Below are 22,133 nucleotides of genomic sequence, written 5' to 3'. Positions count from 1 at the left end.
CGGATATGCCCGCATTTTCTGCTAGATTTGCCAGGGTGCCAATTTTAGGTTACGCTGCCCTCTGGGTTTGCAAAGGTGTAAAACAAAAGGTGAGATAAACAGGGTTCACATCGTTTAAAACAGTTCCTACTGTCATTTTGTCGACTCAAATTTGCCGGTTGTCCGGTAAAGGAGCTAGACGCGACAGCGTAACACAAAAAAAGAAATAGATTGTGCAGAGAAATTTGAACAGCAAAAATATATACCCACGTTACTCTAAAAATGTGGATCCCTACTGGTAGGTGATTGATATTGATATTGTTTCTGCATTAGATACAGTGCCGGACAAAAGTTTACGGAACACGCACCGGCGGATACCTTATCCTCAGAGTGAGGTGGTAATCTTCATTTTCTTCCTTTTTTTTTTGTTTGGTGTGACTCATTTGTAAGCAGTATTATCTGTATGCAGAAACAGGGAAAAAAACTGGACCATAAATCCAGCTATGCGGACAAACCAAAGCAGGAGTATGCACTGCTCGGGCATCTTGAGAGGTTGATACCTTTTATTTGTGAATGGCTGATTTGTCGAGGGAAGAATGGAGCAATGCCCTTCTTGATCAGGCTTTTCAATCGTTCCATGAATTTCATAAAGGCAGAGGCAATCACTACCAGTTCTAGATATTTTCAGAAGGGGCGAGGATGCATGTCTTCCCCCATTCCCTTTTACCTGCTTTTTATTACTTGGACCGTCTGTGCACAAACTTAATTTTCGTAAGTTTACAGGTGTTCTTTTGGTATTTTTTTAAATATTTCTTGCAGTTCCATGTTGTTGACAAACTGTTCCCCAGAATTTGTCGAGGTAAAATGAGAGCCGCGGGACACCGAAGTATGAGACTTATGCCAAAGTTTTTCGAATTCTGCACTTTTCTTTTTTTTTTTTTTTTTTTTCACGCACAGTTCGGGGGCACAGTTCGCTCCGGTGCATGTCCTGGAGAGGTTGGCCAAGCAGGAGGCGACGGGCCGACGGCGCGTCGCCGAGAACATTCAGGAAAATTCTCCGAGCGCATGACATGAACACATGAACGGAGGAGTGGGAGAGGGCGATGGAACAGTCACGTGGGGTAGCGTATCGTCGTATCGTATCTCTGGTTCACGGTATGACAAATATCACAAATGAGGTCAGCTAAACCGACAAACAACTGAAAAGATATAAAAAAACTAGGTGAACAACAAAAAAGTTAACAGAAAACTCTTGCAAACGGATACGAAACTTGACCAACACAGAGCCACATTGCAAGGGCTGATGATCGAATCAAAACAAAACGAGAAGCTGCAGAGCACAAACAAAAAGCAAAAAGTGCAGAAGTTGCGTGAGTCTGCTGGCTATTGGAACTATTGGTAAAGACAAGACGAGGCTGGGGCTTCATACACGGTACGTAAACAGTTTACGAAACTTTTCCACAGATGCTGCTGTTTTGTGAAGCTCTGAGGCAGAAAAGCAGACACAAATACTTTACGCTGTTTCACAGTCAAGTGCCCTCAAATCGTTTGTTTATGGACGCACGGCACAAAAATTAACCGTCACAAATATGCCGTTTTTGTCGCGTTCGTCTTTTCTCCTCAACTTCAGGGTTTCTGAGTATGGATTTGATTCGTTGAATTGAAAGAACGTGAAATGACATGAATACAGGACACTGTCGCTCACGAAGTCACCAAAAGCAGCATAAAATACAGGCGAAGGCGGAAATTTTGTGAACTATTTTGGGGCTTGCATGCAGAATGTGCTCCTCCTATTGTTTCACCGACTCAAACGCTCATTTTGCCTTCTGCTCACTGTCACCCACTTATTCAGGCATCGTCTGAGCAGTCCAGCGATGTACACGACATCGTATATGTCTGGACCATCCGGACCACCTGGACCGCAACATTGTGACCAGTATACGAGGTTAGTAGCAACTAAGCAGGATGCTGCGCATGAAGGATTATTTTCGTTCTCGAATACATGAGTAATAGAGTATTGAACATGCAGATATGCTGTAACTGAAACCATATTGAGTATATGACGCAGCAATTTTGAGTATAGGTGGGGTGCACCGGTTCACCAGAAAGAGGGTAAAAGCACGGGTAAAGCTATGGTGTGACGTCACGTGCACGCTATCCGTATAGCATCGATATTAACTTGCATATAAGCGGGACAGCATTCACACAGAGCTGGCTGCAAGCAATAAGTGCTAGGTACAAAAATGCAGTCATACGACAGCAATTTCAGCTTTCTTGTGGGTGATTACGCGTGCTGCGTTGGTAACCGGACGACATCGTTATTGGTATTGCTGGCATATTCTGGAACCAAAATTCATCATCCTTGTTTGCAAAACCCCCCTTTCGGTGTCTCTATTGTTTAAAAAAAAAGGAACACAATATTGCGATCACATAACTATGGTATCACTCACATATAGAGCCTGAAGTTTTCGGGAAATATTTTCTCCTACATTCGGGGGGTAAAAATCGGGTAAATAAACATGTGCACTAAATTCATGCAAATTCTGGTGAAAAAACTTCCAGTACGCTAAATTTGGGGAGAAATCGGGCTCAGTTATTCAAACAAATTGTAGCAGTTTGGTACAAATGGTGATGTAACTGCATTTTTCTGCCAAACAAGTAAGTTAGTGCATTCCTACAGACATCCCAGTGAGGGCAATTTGCCGGGTAAAAATCGGGTTTCACCCTGAAGAGGCAACCTTCAATTCGGGGTGCAAATTCGGGAAGAATCGGGTAAAACCCTAAAACTTCAGGCTCTAAGCATAGTCAAGGTACAAGCTAAGCTACAATACTCAGTCAAAGTGCGTACTACAATACTACGTATGATGATTCCATCATTTTCGTATCCCCCAACACTGGGGTTTCAATACCCTGTTTCAATTTACAGCAGCCTGTACTTCACGGGTTCAACAGCGACATCCACCACGACAAGTTGCCTAGGATTTCCCATGACATCGACAAGCAGCCCATGGAGTATGGGATCAGTTCCTACTTCTATGGCTTGGTCACAGACAGTGCCTGCATACATGCCTTGGGCAGCTCCTTCACTGTCAGAACAGAACCATGAGGTTATTCTGGTTTATTATTCATCAACCTTACAAACGAACTAGCTTGAAAACAGATGGCAAGACGAAATAGCGTGATAATGAGACAAAGACACAAGTAGAGACTGCACAAAGGACGACAACTTTCTTGCAACTGAAAGTTTTATTAAAAACGAAACCACCACACTTGAAGAACCTGGCTCCAATGCTAGACCTGTCGCTTCTTCTGTACATCTTTACCTTCAGTAATGGGCATCTAATGACACTGTAGCAATGTTTTGCCGCTGTTCTGTGGGCTGCTTTTCTCAGAGAATGGCAAATTTTGATGGAATGGGCTCGGCATGCAAATATATAAGCAGTGAGGGATATTCAGAAGTGTCAGTTTATCTGTAGCTTTGTGACTTCTGTGTGGACATGGAATTAATCGGACAAGATATTTAAATTTCCTAGTGAGGGTCGGCATGCATGCCACACCACATGTTTGAGTAAAATGAAAGAAAAAGATTCCCAGAGAGAGATTACTTGCTAGTCTCGTGGCTTTGTAGTAACTTTTGTGTCTGTTTTGCTCTGTCTACAAGTTACATAATTTGGATGTGCAAGCACAAAAGTGCAAGAACCTGTACGTATTACAAAAGAAGAAGTTATGAAATTATTTCTTTAATGAAATTATTATCATCTGTTTGTCCTCTGTTTGATGTTTTTTATGCATTTAATGAGGGTTGACCACTTCGTACATATTTGCATTCATATTATTCAGTATGATTTACGATATTTCAATCAAGTATGGGTACTAAGCTGGTACTTCAATGGGGTACGAAACGATACTCACACGTCCCCCATATTTCTGACTTAATGTGCAGGTCATGCGATTCACAGCGCCCCCTGTGTTGGACCCTTGTACTTCACAGACAGCTACAGCTTGGGAACTTCTACACAATCTAGGTTCAACTGCAAACATGGGACAGCAGATGCACAAGCATCTGAAACGACGTTGCGAGATAGACGACGAGAGGTATAGTAGTAGTAATAATAATAATAATAGTAATGACTTTATTTGATTCAACATTGGACCCAGAGCACTGGAAAAAAAGCTACACTGGGTAGTATACCATCAAGCGCTAACACTTTTCGCAGCCTAAAACACGAAGCAGCACAATCTATTGCGGATAATTGAAGCAAACCAAAACTTGAATCAAGCTCCAATACAACTAGTCCACCTTACAGCAGTTCTTGATTCAAGCCGTAGCTGTTGTTGCATGTTTTGAAGCAGTTGCGGTATTCTATCCACTTTTAAGACTTTGAGAAGATGTGGACCTGGTGCTGATTGAGAAGCCCAAATGCATGCTAAGGGGGCAAGAATTCAGTCTTCAAACTATTCTGTTACTACTTTAAGCGATAAATTTATAGAATATATTTTCCTGTCTCGATGTCGTTATTGCTTGGTGCTTTATTTAGAAGTCCGTGTTAATTTAAAATGAACATGCTTGCTGCACAGTGTTGAACTTCTGTGTTGAGTTTTGCCAGAAGAACTTAGAACGCAACACATTTCGGTAAAATTTGTACCAGGTCTGTTGATGATCGAACGCAAGATTGCGTACAAAAAGAAAGGAACGAGAAATGTAATTTCAAATGGGAAGAACCCGATTCCTCCGCAATTATCAGAATGAAAAATAGCATCCAGTTTATGGCCCGTGAATTGTCTCTAAACTCAAACATGAAGAATCCCATGTATAGTATCAAGTTATTAGTTTTATTACGAGTAGTTTATTATAAGGATCCAAGTAATGGCTGCACTTATGGAAATGTCCATAATAGCACTTCTAGCTGCTACTAAACAGTAGGCATTTTCAAAACAAAAGTCATCATTGTACTTACAAGTGTTTATCAATTTTTATTCTAGGCCCCACAAGCAATATGTCACAGAAGAAAAAATGATCGCTCAGATGAGCGACTTGCGTATCAGTATGGTAGACAACAACGCGTCGCAAGTGCGTGACATTAGGTATCTCATGTAAGTCATGCTCATTTGCTTATGATGGAGTAACTGCATAACGGAGTGTCTGCACTAACGATGGACAGAATTTTATAAAATGGACATCTGTTAATTTAATTTTTGTTCAGTTACGATAAATGGCAATGTAGATTCTAGGTCGAGTGGGAAAACCTTACAGCAGCACTAGTCGACCTATCAGGGGCGTCGTGCTAATTAAATTTGACTAATTAACTTCTCAATTATAAAAGATAGAAGTTCAGCTCAATAACAACATCTGTTCCTTTTGGTGACAATGCCATTGCCATTTTCGGAAAAGCTATAGAGCCAATAGGGCGCGAGGAAATGCCCCCCTAAAGAAAAAACACAAACAGAAATGTTTGTCATGTTTTTTGCTTGTTTGTTTTTTTGTTATTATTACATTTTTTGCACAGGCTATCTTTTATGGCCAGAAAAAAAAAAGCATACCTAGTTGAAAGTGCATTGGTCCTGTGTTTATCAAGGCACTATTTTAAAAATTAGCCATTTAGTTTAGTTTTATCTGATTAATTAGGCAAAATTGAAAAATACTGGTGACTGCTCAGTCTTTCTTCATTTGTTTTTTTTTACCCTGGAACGTTTTATGTGGGACACCCTGTTTAAAGGGCGTCCCAAGGAACACAGTGCAAGTTTTTCAAAAGCTGCCTGATTAAATGTTCCTAAATGTCTAGTAATTTAAATTTAAAAAATGTGAAGAAAATCAAAGTGCAAGTTTCCGTTAAATTTAAATAAAACATTTGTTTTTGTCGCAAATACTTGGTACAGCTCCAACTGCAGAGTTATACATTGCATTGACACTGCACTAAAAGTACAGTAGAACTCCTATATAACGATCCTGCATATAGTGAAGTAAACCTGCAACCCCAGTGTGTTGAAATCCCAACCGCGAACAACTGATACAGTGTTGTTGTAGTGTTTTTTTTTTTTATTAGTTTGATTAACTTCATTAGAGAGTGGTTTCACTGCACTATATTCTTGTAAATGGCCCACTGGCTGTTTTCCTTGCTGTTAAGCGTGACCAACTTGAGCCATGCTGCTGAAGCAATAATTTTTGTGCTTACCTACCTTCATATGTATTTATTTTATATTTTATTTTTTATTTTTTTGCATTTTTAGGGCAGAAACAGAAGAAGGTGGTGGGACAAGCGGTGCACAAGAAGATAACCAGAAAGCAATAGTGCTATCGCCTGAACTGCAGAATTTTGTCAGCAAGGACAGACTCGCTACGGAATGCATCATAGACGATATGTTAGTGTGCCATTTTCCTGACTTCCCCGCATTATTTTAACCACAGTGTCCAACCTGACCATGACTCGAAGTAGAAACAGAACAATCAGTTCTATACTTTTACTCACCAAATTTTTCGTACCATATCGGAGCTGTCCCATTGAATTGAACTTGAATTGAAATGAGTATTAGAGGGAAATAAGCGTGAGAATGAATGGAAATTTGTATCACCGAGAAAGTAGCAACTGCAGTTCACTTTATTAAGTGATTGCATAAAAACAAAATAAGGTGCATGCTTTACGTTTACAGAAAAAAAGTTGATTGCAGATGTCTATGATTTCACTCAGGGTGCTGGAGCGAACCGAAAACCAAAACTGAAAACAAACAAAAAACCGCTATTTGGTGCGAACCAGAGCAGAATCGAAACCGTATACGTTTTTTTTTTTTTTGTTTTTGTTTTTTCGCTCTGGACTGAAATCGAAAGATTTATTTAACAGTTTTCGGTACAAGAAGAACCTTTGCCGGCTTGGACTATGAATAGGCGAATGAGACTGACGTCACGTGTTCTGAAGTCATGTCACGAATACTTTCCATCAATTAATCCATCCAATCAATCAATCCGTCGTCCATTTGTCCTTCAAATAGGCTTTCTTTTTTTCAGGATTGCTTCTCTTTCAAAGTTCTTAACTGGAGCCAGGACCTACCACTTTCTCAGCTGCCTATTAATATTAAATACAATGTATGCGGAATAAACAGTTTTACATTTTGCAACATTCTTTTTTTTTTTTTTTCCTGGGAATGCATATGCCCACTAGAGCTGGAACAGGTTAAAACTGGTCTGAACTGTTATTTTTTTGCTCCAGAACAGGACTGGTACCGAATCGTTTATGATAGAACCGGAACAAAAAACTTTTCGGTTCGACACCCTGATTTCACTAAATTTCCTCTTCCAACTCTCAGTTTGAAAAATGCTCGTGTCAGTGTGCAACATTTTAGTGTTTCACAAGGGTGCCCAATTTTTATAAATTTCCAGGAGGAAAAGGGCCTCAATGGCATTGGTTCTGTGGCAGCCTCCCAGCAAAATACTGTCTTTGAACGACGATGAACAAGGAACAAAGGAGGGCAAGCAGACGCAGGAAACCAATAATAACGATATTGAAGGGGACCACTCCCTCCGCACAACAACGTAAGCAGCTACGAACCTAAGATGCAGCATCGTCATTGCCGATGCCTCATTTGCGTATAGCTACACGTTGCGCGTTTCGTACATCATTAAGGAAAGACGTTGAGCCGAGGCAAGCTCCGCCTGGGGACAAGAGAGACACATGGACCCTCTGCACACCTAACGAACAATGAAATTCAAGTAGTTCGCCATAAATCCAATGAGCCAGTCCTAGCACCACCATTTATTGGCTTTTTCGTGCATAACTCGAATTTATTTGCGCAGCATTGTCATTATAGTATGCAGGAGGTTTCAGTGACCACGTCAAAAAAATTGTATAATGAAAGCACGCTACAGAAAAATATGCAGTCAAAGGCATTTATCTGTAGGGAACTTTTTGCACATACTACAAGTAGCTTTATGATATCTTGATTAAATGATATTTAATTTTTCTTTAATTGAACCCTGAAATTGGCTGAGTTAAAGTAACGTTTTCTCGTCAGAATCAGGAAATGCGTTACGGATGTACCAAAATCCGCCACGAAATACCCCAATTAGTGCAGCGGTAACAGCTGCAACAAATGTGCAGATGTTCGGCTACACTCAGCCTAAACGCTCCCTGCATGCTTGTTTTTTTGTGTCACTGATTGTCCTCCATACGGAATTAAACCCTTTTTTACCCCCCAAAGACAAAGTCCCTTAACCAACAAAGTGAATTAATGAACTGTTTACATTGCATCCCTGACAGACATACTCTGTGCAATAGAAACTCATATTATTTCTGTTTCGTCCTGCAACCAGTTCTTCTCTCCCGTACGCGTCTGTTCTGGAAGAAGACCAAGCAGCCCTGTTTGACAGCATGGACGATAGTATGGACTTATGACACTCACTGCCAGATCTCCCTTCATTATGATAGTCATTCATTAAATATGCATATTTACGCAAAGCTTAGAGATGTACAGCAGTTCTTTTACCTGTGAGCAGCACAACATACATGTAGTGTACAAAAAAAAAAAAAAAAAAGATATTGTTTTTTTTTATTCCTTATTAAAGGGACGGATTCATACACTGCGGCCCATTTACAAAGTGCACCTCTCTTCTGAAGCTTCATTATCATGTTTTGAATGTCATTCATTTGTACAAAGCAAAATTGAACGCAGGTGGCAATATCGTGACATTTCATTTCACTTTTAGTGAATTTTGAAATTAAATTATAAAACTTAGAAAACTTGAGTGGGCCCACATATGCCCAAGCACTTGGGCATGCCATTAATTTGGAGCAAGCTCATAAATACTCTGGCGCCATTTTTGAGTATCTAGTATTATTGAGTATTCAGTACCGTATTTACACGCATAACTTGCGCATTTTTTTTTTTCCCAAACAGTCGGAACAATATTCAAAATTTTTGAGTACGCTGGTCACATATAGGCTCCCGGAGAGCCGATATTGACGGACCATCATCCGAACGTGGGTGTAAACGGAACAAAAGCTCCGCAGTAACTTCGGTAGTACTGTCGGCGTTGTGAAAACTGCATAATAAGCAAACGGCAATCGATGTGGTTGCTGAGACGCGCCGGTCAGATGTCCGTGTGCAAAAAATACGGGTGCACAAATTATGCGCTTTTTGTATTTGCCTCGCATTTTTTCGTGCCAAACTAGGGGTGCACAAATTATGCGATGGTGCAAGGTATGAGAGTAAATAGGGTACGTGCTTTCCATACAGGCTGTACAACGATGGCATCATTAAAATTCATGCGGTATATTGTGTAAAAATTGTCATCCTACTTGTCCCATGACAATGGCTTATCGTTTAGGGAAGAGTGCTACCTGTGTTAACAAGCGCATCAATCAAGAAGCACATCACAAATACAGCCTATAGATACGTCTTATGTCTCTCTCTCTCGCTATCAATAAAATATGTCTTTGCATATTTTCTCTTCAAAAGCTGTCTGCAGAAATTACTAAGTTGCACATCATGGAAGGTATAACTGTTGTGAGGCTAGAACACACAAACACGACACAACCTCAAGGTGCCTAAGAGCTGAGAGCACGAAATATTCTCTTTTTGTGTCTTCCACGCTGAGAACAGCTACTTTCCGTCATGTTCACGAGGTGCCGCGACCTCATCCTGTTGTTGCGTATGTTGTGTGCATGTGTGAGAGAGAAGACATTAAGGGAGAATGTGAAGAGAATGAAGGTGTGTGTGTGTGTGTGTGAGGAGAGGCAAGTCATAAGTCAGTGTGATGTGATGGTCAGCGCACTTGATAGTAATCAAGATGTCTGTCTGCTGTCACGTTCTTTTTGATGTCTGCTATGTTTCAATGCCACAAAGTTACATCTCAACTATTCATATCTTCTGGTGTGAGACATAAAACATTGTAATATAATATGATTTAAAAAAAACATACGAGTTAAACAATAGAAATGGTATGAAGCTAAGTATTTGTTTGAGGTTTTAAACTTGTTCCCATACTCAACTAATGGTTGTACCGCAGGTGTTCACGAGTCGCGCACACTTGTGCGGTTACAGACCATTATGCTTTCGTGTTCCATATGTTTTCCCCATGGTGGGAGGTTAAAAAACGGGGTTTATGTTCGAAGCTGTAAAACCTTGTAAAACTGGATGATATTTGGGTGAAACAGCAGATTTTCGGGGTAGAAAAGAGGAATAGTGAAAACTGCACATGAGGTGGCGAGAGACAGATCCAAGTGTCAACTGTGAAGTACGATATTCATGCACCCAACCTCGTATGAAAAGTGCTTACGTGCGCTGCGGCTAAGTTTGTTTTAGAGCGTATAGTTTAGATTTACAAGGAGCACAGCTGCAAATATAAAACACCCATAGGTCATCGATTTTTTCCGAGGAATAGAGGGTGAGCTACACGGGCAATGCACATTTAAACGAGCAGCGCTGACTATCCCGTCTTCCATAACAAAACCGGAACCTTAGTTCGCTAAAATGTAGCCTTGAACCTTGAACCCCACACACAAACGTTATTCGCCATAACGTTCCTATTTGAACTCTTCTAAAATATGGCTTGGCCAAGCTCAAGCAATCATCCTGATTGAAATTTAGAAAGTGAGTCGTATAGGCCATAAACTACACATCTGTTTGCAGTTTACGTTTGTGGCATTTGCACAAGAGGTTTGCATGCATGCATGCAACAGTGGAACTGACGTGGACGCCATCTGGCAGGACCGCAGGACTCTCATCTCATCCATTCTCTCTCTCTCATCCGTTCTCATCTGCTAGTTTTTGGTTCTTTTTCTTTCAATCTCTTTCTCTCTCCCGTTCATGAAACTTGTAGGCCGGATTGTAGCGCCCAACTTAAAAGCAACAGTCATTGTTTGGAGTCCAGTTACGCAATAGAGCTGAGTAATAGTAGCGATTCCTTGTGCACGCACGAGGAAGGAAAACATAACTTCGTTAACGCATCCAACATTTCCCGTGCGCAGTGACATCGTCAACAGCAGTACGCGAACGGTTCCTTTTTCGTGTGTCATGAATTTTGCTCCAAATTGATGTTCCCGCTACTAGAACAGTGGAACTTAGGCGTCCTTTTCTCGTGAACGGCAGGTTTCAGCGCCGCATTTGCTGCCATGAAGTTGACAATTACTACACTCACGGGGGAGCTTTACATGCTGGACGTGAGTCCAGATGTGGAACTTGAAAATTTAAAAGCGCTTTCGGAGTACGAATCTGGCATACCTGCCAAAGAAATCGTCGTGATGCATGAAGGCCGACCGCTGCTTGACGACAAGAAAAACTTGAAAACGTACGGCATCAAGGATGGCGATGTGCTTCTCATACAACACTTCGTGCCTCAGCAAGGTACGGGGTCATCGAGCTCAGGTATGGAATAAAAACACTACGCAAAAGATCGGGTTGATTCTGGCGTTGAACGCTTGTGAGGGTGTCGCTGTGTGACTCACTCGGCTAAAAGAAATTTCAAAAATTTTCTGCCTCCTCAAGTACGTGCACCGTATAGAGAACACCCTCCTACGCACCACATAACAACTGTATATAAGCGTAAGCCAATGTGACAAACGGAACCTTCATCACGGACTGCGTACAAAACTGTCACAGAATTTAAGTAGGAATGTGCACTAGTAAAACAAACCCTGTTGTAAACTCGTCAGTACTTGAAAATGTGCCTTAAGTATGGAGAATGACAAGTACGAAAGATACACGAAACAATGGCAGTATCATTTGCAGTGTCGCAAAAGCATGCTGATTATTGCTGTCACGACGACTCATGTTTTCCCATTATTCCATTCCCATTCTTTTTGCAGGTCAACCTATGAACATAGATTTTAGTAGGATTCCCATTCCCAGTACACAACACCCAGTACCGTTAGCAACAGGCAGTACTACGCCTTCAGGTACAGAGCTGATCATATCGTGTTTTTGCATCTGCTTGCATGGAACAGATGTGCACAGCGGGAACTTTCCACGTGCAGTGGGTCACATTCATTTGTTCACCGTCAGTTACACTATGTTTTGGTTACATTTTGCTGTTCAGTTGAAATACTCTGCACTTCCTGCTTCCTGCTTTAGTTCCTGCTGCTTTCTCTCTAGCACCTCTTATGAGTAAATTGGAAGAACACGGTGCTTTTACGCCGGACCATAATCAACCCTCGATTTACGAATGGCTAAAGGTGATGTCCGCGTGGAATCCGGAATTATACAGTTAATGTGATATCCCGTAATTGGCATTGCCGGTGAGATTCCCAATCACTCAGCTGACGGCGTCACCAGGCTGGTTCCGATCCGATACCACCGAAAGCATGAACGCAGATCTCTTTAGCGACTGTTCGGCAGCAGATTGCGAGTCGGAAAAGACTGCATTTTGTGACGGACAGCCTGCCTTCATAGCCAACTCTAGTGACGTCGGTCCGCACGCTGTTGCCTGAATTCAGCCGGGAGCGCACAGCCGGCAGCAAAGTGGGGTTTAATACATTTTCTAATGTTTCCGACCGTTTCGAAATGAAATGTTCGGGTTACATATATTTCAGGCACCCACTATTCCGATGGCATCTTCCGTTCAGCCGCATTTTTTTGTCCGGACGCGACTTTTAACGTTCCTGAAAATTTGTTCATAAATTGATGGATTCATAAACTACGATTTGGAATGAGAGGAAAATCACTGTGGCGCTAGACCGACAGGAAATACGTTGTGATGTTGGATCTTGTTTATTTTTTAAAACACGCTCTATCTTCCACTCTCAACCTTGTGCAAGAAAGACCTGAGTAATCTCTTTGTTCCTGTCCTTGAAGTAATGTATCGTACCCTCCTCCGATGTGTGTCCGTTTCAAAGTTCTCTAAAGTGACACGTACTTGCCTAGCTTTCCTGTTTGTGCCCCAGCAAGATGGGTCATACTGTGAGCCTGAAGTTTTCAGGAAGTATTTTTTTCTAAATTCGGGGGGTTAAAATTGGGCAAAATAAACATGTGCTCTAAATTCATGCGAATCCAGGTAGAAAAACATGCTAAATTCAGGGAGAAATCGGGCTCAGTTACTCAAACTAACTGTACTGGTTGGGTACAAACGGTGATGTAATTGTATTTTTCTGCCAAACAGGTTAGTGTGCATTCCTACAGACGTCTCAGTGAGGGCAACTTGCCGGGTAAATATCGGGTATCACCCAAAGAGGCCACCCCCAATTCGGGGAAGAATCGGGTTAAACCCCAAAAACTTCAGGCTCTAGTCATACTCTGTGGTAGATAGATGAACATGAGAAGTGACTGTCCCTGTCAAGAGTTTGTTGTGCTTGCAATTTTTTGTGTGTTGTGTACTGCTTGTTGATTTTTTAAAACTGACTGCAGGAACGGAAATGAGTATGGGCCCACTTACAGGAAGTCACGGGGAGGACGACCCAGCCTTCTTACGAGACATGATTCTCAAAAACCCCGAACAACTTGCTCTTCTCAAGCACAACAACCCTCAGCTTGGAGATGCACTTCTCTCTGGTAACCTAGGTATGTGGACAAACTGGTATGAAAGGACCATTTTAGAATAGGGGACCCAGGTGCTTTGGGGCCCCAAACCAATGGCAGTGTTGCAACTGCGCAGCTTCGGGGACCAGACTGTGCTTTGGGTTTGGGCTGCACGCAACATCTTTTCAAAAATAACATGGGGACTCTCCAAAGCTGTCTTACAGCTTTGCGTACAGCCAAAGCGTGCATTACAGCACTTGCACTGCGGGTTCGCTATTCTCATGCAGCTTGCTCAGCCTGGTGTCACAAATAACATGATGCACAGATGGTTCCACACACATCGGTAGCGTAAGAAGGAAAAAAAAAAGCCTATTTCTCTTAGTGAATGCTTAAAGTGTCCTTCACCTCATTGTGTAGGCATCATGTGGCATCGTGTCTAGATATAATCATGTGACAGCTTCTAGGAATGTACTGAGTGCCAAGCTTTGGAACGTAGCATGCAAGAGTGAATATCTGGTATAGAGCACTACACAGGCTTGAGCTTGCCCGAAAGACCGGCCCACACACCTGTACATCGACAGGCTTAGAATCTGGCTTGAGCCTGTGCTGCACCACTGTTAATTAGCCAGGTCTATCCTTTATAGCCCGCCACTCTGTAGTTGGCAGGCCATGTCGGGTTGCTTAGAAATTTGTCGGGCCTAGGCGGGCGTATCAAAGGAATGCCGGATGAAAGCCGGGCCCGGGCCTAAAAATGCAGCCAGTGCAGCGTTCTAATGTGATAGCTTTCCATGGGCCCACACATTTCTTGGCACGCTTTAATATCTGTAGGAGTCCAATTCCCAGGTTTCTAAAACTCCCATCTGTCACGCAAGCATGCCACAAAGTGTAGTGCCCAATGGCATGCTAGTCTTCGCCACTTTATTCTGGTATGCCGGTAATGTGGGAGTACCCATGATGCCCATTTTGTGCATGTACGCATCGATGGCAGTTATTGCATTTCTCATTTACAGATACCTTCACGAAGGTGCTGTACCAGCAACAGAAAGAAAAGGCCGACCGCGATCGCCTACGTATTTGCATGATGAATGCAGATCCTTTTGATCCTGAAACACAAAGGCTAATTGCTGAAGAAATTAGGTGCGTAGAACCTTACAAGTGCTCAGAGGATTAGCAAAGACCATGTGCAATATTTAACTAACCATAGCAAAACAAAGTGCAGCCTGCATGGCAAAGTGAAAGCCTATGTGTAGTCAATATAGTACCACATTTGCCAGATGCTGCAAACGGAATAGGTTGTGAGGCGGTCTGAGAGTGGGATAGCCCAAACATTTTTGTGTTTTCTCACCTTCTCGTTTGGTGGAGATTCGCTAAAGTGCAACACTTTCTCCTCGCGGAACGGATGATGCTGCAACCTTGTTATTAACGCAAGCGGAATGGGATTTATCTCTTGCATCGTTCATGATTAGAGCCTGAAGTTTTTATGAAATATTTTTTCTTACATTCGGGGGTAAAAATCGGGTAAATAAACATGTGCTCTAAATTCATGCAAATTCGGGTGAAAAAACTTCCAGTACGCTAAATTCGGGGAGAAATCAGGCTCAGTTATTCAAACTAACGGTAGCATGTTGGTACAAACGGTGATGTAACTGCATTTTTCTGCCAAACAAGTAAGTTAGTGCATTCCTACAGACGTCCAAGTGAGGGCAATTTGCCGGGTAAAAATCTGGTTTCACCCTAAAGAAGCAACCTTCAATTCGGGGAATAATCGGGTAAAACCCTAAAACTTCAGGCTCTATTCACGATTAATGTGTGTTGAACAAGACCGCAGTTTTGACCTCAGTCTCTTCAACCCCCTTTTTCCCAGTCATTCTGGGAGATCGTTTGACAAAACCAATGGGACGCCGCTCTGCATTGTCACGGCGCAAATTGCGCTTTCGTTCGTGCGTGAATTACCAACGACTCAATTCTGTCTTAATGGCGTTTGGTGTCAAGATAACAGCATCTTTCACTCCGCACAGAAAAATTTTTTTGCGCCTTAGCACCCGTTGTACTGTCGGAAATTAAAACACTCGAACTCATTCATTTTGCCAGGCAACAGAACATCGACTCAAATATGGAAGCAGCTATGGAATATCACCCGGAGAGCTTTGGTCAGGTGATAATGCTGTACATAAACTGCAGAGTGAATGGGCATCCCGTGAAAGCCTTTATTGACTCGGGTATGTCTTGCGCTGTGGTTAATTTGTGGCTGCATGCAGTACTCGACTCTCTCAACAGGGGCTCAGACGACGATAATGAGTCAGGCGTGTGCGGAGCGATGCGCCATCATCCGCCTGGTGGATCCGCGTTGGGCAGGCATTGCCAAAGGAGTTGGGACACAGAAGATTATTGGCCGGATACATTTGGGTACGTAACTCGTTTGAACCGCGACCTGCTAGATTATAGCGACCGTGTCATAATCGGCAAACCCAATGAGGAGCCCGTCCGCACGATTCGCTAGGGGGCGCTACTCATCGGCCCGCGAGATTTGCATCATGATTGGACGATGGAAATTTGAATTTTGAACGCGCAGAAGCGGACGCACGATTACTGTAGCAGACGACAGCAACAGTTCCTATGAAAACGCATAGAATGATGATCATAATCAACTTTAGAAGGAAGCATCTCTCATGGGACATCCACCGCTTGTACAAAAATTCTAAGGGAAGCTAAAGTACAGAGTACTGTAGAAATTGAGGAAGCAATAACCGGGCCGATGAGTAGCGCCACCGCGAGCCTCCAAATGCGGCGCTGGGAACGGGTCCGTATGACGTGGTCGCTATAATCTAGTAGTTCGGGGTTTGAACGTGCAAACGGTGGTTACTGAAACGCTATCGTCGTAGGAAATTCTTTTGACTGTGTGCTGCTATTTTTTCAGTGCAAATCGAAATTGGAGGTGTGTTCCTTACGTCGTCGTTTTCTGTGCTGGAGGAACAGCCGATGGACATGTTGTTGGGCCTTGACATGCTCAAACGGCACCAGGTACGTGGTGTTGTGTGTAGCCGTATTCATTTTGTAGAGGAGTATAGTTAGTAATAAATAAGGAGGAGATGGATAATGGCTTTATGTTTCATAAACGTTCATCCATCAACGTCACTGAAAATCAATTCTTGGAAGGTGTGAACTTTGATCCCCCGATGTCCACTGTAATTACTCGCATTTGCCGTATTAATTTGCGCATCTTTGCTCCCCCTAAAAGTCAGGGTTGCACAAATTGTGTGGGAGCATTCGTAACGATATTGAAATGACGCAAAATTCTAGAATTTTAGTATGCCACCAAGTATCACCAAGCGCTACCGGTGATGGTCGGGAGATGTAAAATACTGCTCATCCTATCTGTGAAATATGGAGAGACGCTTAGGCGCTGCTGCAAAACTCCGCTAGTGGTGTTGATAACCGAAAGCACGCCATGTTGGCCAGCTTTGTCATGTGCTGCAAGTTCGTAGCATGTTTCTGCAGTGTTTCGTTCCGTGTTTGTTTTGTAGTTCGAATGACAGTATCATTGGAAAGTGGGCGCAAATCAGACAAGAGCAGCACAGCAGTACCTTCTGTTGCACTGACAGCGTTGTGAAAGCCACGTAGTAAGCAAAAAATAATTCCAGTGGTCACAGGTGGGCCATGTATCCATGCGCGATAATTGCATATATTTTTTTTATTGTCTTGGCATTTTTTGTGCCAAATCAGGGGTGTGAAATTATGCGGTGGCACAAAATATGTGAGTAAGTAATGGTGTATTGTGTCAATATTACGCTGTATTATACATAGTGCCTTACTTTTTCGGATTATATTTTCCAGCAAAATTGGGGGGAAATATCGAGTTATATATGTATTGCCTCAATAATTTGGGTGTAATCGGATTGAATTGAACCTGATTCAACCCCATCCTGATTGTATCAGATTAGATATGGCATAAATAACGCACATGACACACCAGAAGACACAGGGTATCAATATAGGCTATTCGTATAAGATGCAGCAGGGTCTCTGTTTTGACAGTTTGTCTGAGCATATTTATGCATTTACAACACAGTTTCCACAGTTCTGTGTTAGTTGTGACGACTTCAGATCCCCCTGGTCCACCGGTTTTCAGGGTTAACCCCCCCTCCTTTTTTTTTCTGGTTTGAGTTCGGAGGTAAATATAGCGCATAATCGGGTACAACCCTAAAAAGTAAGGCCCTAATTATAATAAGTTATATACAGTGATGGCCAGTAGTTAACTACATGTAGTTAATCTACTAGTTAAACTGCCAGATTGTAGTTAAAAAGTAGTTATCAACTAGTTGCAGAAATGTAGTGGCAACTACTAGTTAAACTACTATTTTAAGTAGTTAACTACAGTAGTTAGATTACTGAAGGTGCCAACTACTTCCGATTTTGCCACAAGTTTTACGGCACGATTGTGCTTCCAACTTTTACCTTGAGCTACTTGTTTGATGAGCACGGAAGTGCAGAGCAATTGTGTTGCGCATATGTACTAAATGTTCACTTTTAATGCTTGTCTAGTGAAGCCTCATTTGCTGTGAAATAATTCTGCAACTTAGTTTATCATGTAGGCACAGAAAGAATGCCGCCGCAAGCTTTGTATTTGACTATCGTAGCAATGGCTTGAGCCAAAATTTATCATTGCTTGTGAGGTTTAGGTGTCCAAGAACACTACGAGGGATTGGTGTTGATGGACAACGTTAAGTAGTTATAGATGTAGTTAAACTACATTGTGTAGTTAAAAAAGTAGTTTTAACTACTCCCCTCAAAAGTAGTTGAACTAGTAGTTGAACTACTCAATCGCAAAGTAGTTTATAGTTAGTAGTTATAGTTAAACTACTGTAGAAGTAGTTAGTGGCCATCACTGTTTATATATATATATATATATAATATACAAACCATTAATATGTAAAATTTTACCCTAAGGTGTCAGTGATGCGAATTGGGGGGTGGGGGTGGGTAAAAGCTGAGTTTGCACTAAAACACAGGACCCTAACAATACTCTAACAGCCTTGCCCCATTTCAGTGCCTGATCGACCTGAAGCGAAACGTTCTGGTGATCGGCACAACAGGAACTGAAACACCATTTCTCGGTGAAGGGGAGCTCCCGGACTGCGCCCGGCAGCCGCCGCTGACAACGCCGAGTACGACCACCCTGCAGGAACAAGAAGACAGAGCCCTAGCTCAAGCCCTCGTTAAGTCCCGGGAAGAAGGTGGAATGAGTCGTTACAGATATTAAACATGCCGCAGGGCACTCGTTTCTCATTGCACGAATAATTAAATTCTACCATTCCATCTTGCTTTTAAACATTGCTCTCGCTTCCACCTGCTCAATGTCTACCTCGTAATCTTTCTTCGTCTCTTACTAACATGAACCTCTAGCTAACCTTTCCACCATGTTTTCTTGGCGAGAGTGTCTTTCACTAGCAGCAAATTCCACTGGTCACTTTGGAGATATCACCCGAATCTGTTATACGCAGCAACATCTGACACGGTGGGACGGAAGCAAAATTCGCCAGCGATAAGCAATCAGTCTGCAGCCAAAAACGTGGTGCAAGTTTGAAATACGGCAGTCGTCGAAAAAGCCAAGCTGCAGCAGGAATCAAACTACACACATTGCGATCGAGTATGCTAACCACTATGCTGTGCTGTCATCTCCTTTTCTGATGGCTCTCCAAGTGGCCTAGTTCAAAGAACGGGACACAAACTCGCTCTCTTCACATCGTCTCCTACATGTCTTCTCCTATATACTCTGGCATTTTCGACAACAGCCATATTTTAATTTTTCGTGTTATTAGATGCCTCGAGGCTTGTGTTTGTCTGTTTGTGTTCCAACCTCAGGGCAGTTACTTTCCATGGTGGAAGCCCCTGCATGCAGGCTCATTATGCTTGCTGTTGCTAGGCTTTGCAAGATGTGGAAGTGTCGACACTGCTCTGTTGAAGTTCTGGCCAAATCCAAACATTTCTCAACAGAGCAAGGATTACTTAGTTGATCTGTAACACGAGAGTCCACTTGGGACTGACCGGTGAAAAGTGTGTTCGGTGCCAAGGAGAGAAAAAAAAAGCGTTCCAAACCAACCAGTGGAGTTTGCGGCTAATGACCTGTCAGTCACTGTACGCATTGGAGTGGGCATATCAGCACAGGAGTGCTTGCCGTTGGTGGAGTGTGCAGACTCCACTACAGTGCAGCTGTGTGCCCTACAGGAGTATGTCTCACGTTGGATGTGTGCTATGCAGTAGTAGCAGTATTTTGGTTAATGTCGCACTGAAGCCTTTTTGAGTTACATCATGGAGTTGTGCTGTACATTGAGTCGGAGTCCTTGTGACTACCGTTGTCGCTGTACTCTGCTGATGTGTTGTGTACACTTAACGACCTACTACTATAAGCACTGGACATACATAAAACTCCCGGCACTAAGGTGGTAGTTCCAGCAGTCACCACTTTGCTGTGGAATTTGGTGCCAGTTGGTGCTATTTGCTATCGTGTGATTTGCAGTAACTGCAGCAACGTTTTGTGGACATTAGACAGGTTTCACCACATAGCACGTGCATAACAAGCAGCAGTCTCAGCAGCAGGGGAATGAACATAGCTCTGATGATGATGATGATGATGATGATGATGATGATAATGTACATATCTTTTTCTCTCCACAATAAGCTCGAATACTAGCTCACTCTATGTAGGGTGAAGACAACTGTGTCGTCTGCTATGATGTCCACCATCTTGGAGCCCAGACGTGGCCCATGCTGCAGTGACAAAGCTGTAGCTATGCACGTAGCTATGCAGTACACTTCAGAACCGTAAATAGTAGATAAATAGAGTAAATAAATAGTTGATGAGGTTTGAAGAAGTTGGTGAAAGCGGTGCGCAGGAACCCAGACATGGTGGCCGTGCATGTCAAAATGGCAGCTTGGTGGTGTCCGCTTCTGCAAAGGGTGACTTCACCCTACATAGAGGGAGCTAGTATTCAGGCACCCTGCGGTGTAACTAACCATACACCTTGTACTTCCATAGGCAACTGCCATATGTCCATATAGGTCTCTGCCTATAGTGGTAGGTCGTGAACCCTTATTACATAAACCCTTTGTACTGAAATGTCCAACAGGAGCCCTGAAGGTAAATCTATGTTGTAAGCCTCTAAAGAATGTCTTCCTTGTTGGGTGGATGTGACATGTACTTACAAAAGAACCTATTGTTAGAGGAGTATCTAATGGTTCTGCAGCTGCGTTATCTCTAGCCATAGGCTCTGTATGGCAAACACCTATTTCTTGCCAGTTCTGTGATGCAGGTTTACCTTGTTTTTGCCAAGTCTAGGGACCAGCAGAAAACAGTTTATTTTTATAAATTTGCAGCAGGACCATCGAGCGGCAGCCTCCAGCCAGTCGACAACTTCAGCATGGCCGACGTACAGTACCTTGAATCGCTGGGCTTTCCAAGACACGATTGCATTGTAGAGCTGCGAAAGTTCAACGGAGATCGGAATCGGGCGATGGCCGCCCTATTTGCAAAGTCTCTGAAAGTGCCTGGATAGGTTCACACACACACACAGTGCATAGGTGGGAAGGAGGCCTTGTATACAACTTGTTTTTCATTTTTCAATCTCCTCGGACTGTTTCCAAAAATAATACTGCAGGATCTACGTACGAAAGATTTCATAAATGAATGGCATTAGGTTGCATTCTTAGAATGGAGGTGCAACCGAATATTTTTGCGTGTGAATGTACTACACAACTGTAACTCATCTTTTATTAGCAAGAATTACGATATAAAGAATGGCACAGGTGATAGCTGTACCACTTTGTAGAGAGTAGCAAGTCATTGTAGTGCACTCAGTGTGACTGTGTGGCGAAATGAGTTCCACTGCAAATAAAATGCTGAGAGCACGTTGTATGACACTTGCACTCTATTTTCAAGGTCATATATCTTACTGTAGAAGGGTTGCTCTTTACCGTTAAATGCATTGTTTTACCAAGGTACCCCATATACATGTCTCACAACAGAGCCGCCACTTATTTTGAAGGGGCAAGTGGCATCCAGCATTGTTACAAAGCCCTGCTCCATTCATAAAGCTATCGGGAGCTACGATGTGCGATGTTTTCGCTCTGTGGTGTCTTGTCACGATGAAACTTTTCTTTTTCTTTTCTTTATAATTGCGCATGCGCGTGGCTCTGTTTGGGGGCTCAACGGATCCCTTTCCGTACCAGGCGATTCACGATAAATGAACATATTACACCGCACTCAGAAAAAAAAAAGTGCCTCGTAGAAGGCTCCTCACTTTGTTTTGGCGTCATCGTGCCGTAGAGAACGGGAGGAAGCGGCAGTATTGGTGCGGCGCGTCACCCCTTCCTTCGCTTCACCCGGTGCGGACCGCAGCCCCCTAGTGACGCCACTGACTCTAGGTGCGGCAGTTCAAAGACCTGCCGCGTGCGCTACAGGACAACTATACCGTGAGCGTTCTTGCGAGCGTACTTGTGCAATACGCCTTACGCATCACTGTATTTTCACTCAACCGCGAGGGACCCCTATGCTTCGAGGGACCCTTCAAGTAGCTTTGGCAGTGCATTGGCACGAGCTCGCTGCGCGGACAGGAAGCGCTGCCAGAGCTACTGAAAGGGTCCCTCGAAGCATGGGGGATCCCTCGGGGCTGAGTGAAGATACGGCGGTAAAGTCTAAACCGAAAAATTTATGGAGG

At 42.9% G+C, this 22,133-nt stretch overlaps 2 protein-coding genes across 3 annotated transcripts; both read left to right on the top strand.

The window, feature by feature from the left end:
- Positions 1–1,225: 1,225 nt before the first annotated feature.
- LOC135370205 (uncharacterized) lies at positions 1,226–9,425 on the top strand. Its single transcript, XM_064603906.1, has 8 exons — positions 1,226–1,411; positions 1,832–1,924; positions 2,906–3,086; positions 3,923–4,074; positions 4,963–5,073; positions 6,208–6,339; positions 7,352–7,504; positions 8,282–9,425. Exons 2-8 carry the CDS (start codon positions 1,854–1,856, stop codon positions 8,361–8,363), a joined length of 882 nt encoding a protein of 293 aa, XP_064459976.1. The 5' UTR covers positions 1,226–1,411; positions 1,832–1,853; the 3' UTR covers positions 8,364–9,425.
- A 1,316-nt stretch (positions 9,426–10,741) lies between these two features.
- LOC135370715 (protein DDI1 homolog 2-like) lies at positions 10,742–21,331 on the top strand. Of its 2 annotated transcripts, XM_064604520.1 has the most exons (9): positions 10,742–11,334; positions 11,775–11,864; positions 13,309–13,461; positions 14,430–14,556; positions 15,511–15,638; positions 15,697–15,825; positions 16,337–16,440; positions 18,467–18,653; positions 20,794–21,331. In XM_064604520.1, the coding sequence occupies exons 1-9, from the start codon at positions 11,082–11,084 to the stop codon at positions 20,970–20,972; spliced, it is 1,350 nt and encodes a 449-aa protein (XP_064460590.1). In that variant the 5' UTR covers positions 10,742–11,081; the 3' UTR covers positions 20,973–21,331. The 2 variants fall into 2 exon arrangements, with proteins under 2 accessions (XP_064460590.1, XP_064460591.1); XM_064604521.1 differs by lacking the exon at positions 11,775–11,864 and having other exon boundaries at positions 10,743–11,334.
- Positions 21,332–22,133: the final 802 nt, after the last annotated feature.

The sequence above is a fragment of the Ornithodoros turicata genome, chromosome 10 (assembly GCF_037126465.1).
Source record: "Ornithodoros turicata isolate Travis chromosome 10, ASM3712646v1, whole genome shotgun sequence".
Classification (NCBI taxonomy): domain Eukaryota; kingdom Metazoa; phylum Arthropoda; class Arachnida; order Ixodida; family Argasidae; genus Ornithodoros; species Ornithodoros turicata.
The sequence above is the reverse complement of the archived record's forward strand: the minus strand, read 5'-3'. Positions and strand labels throughout refer to the sequence as shown.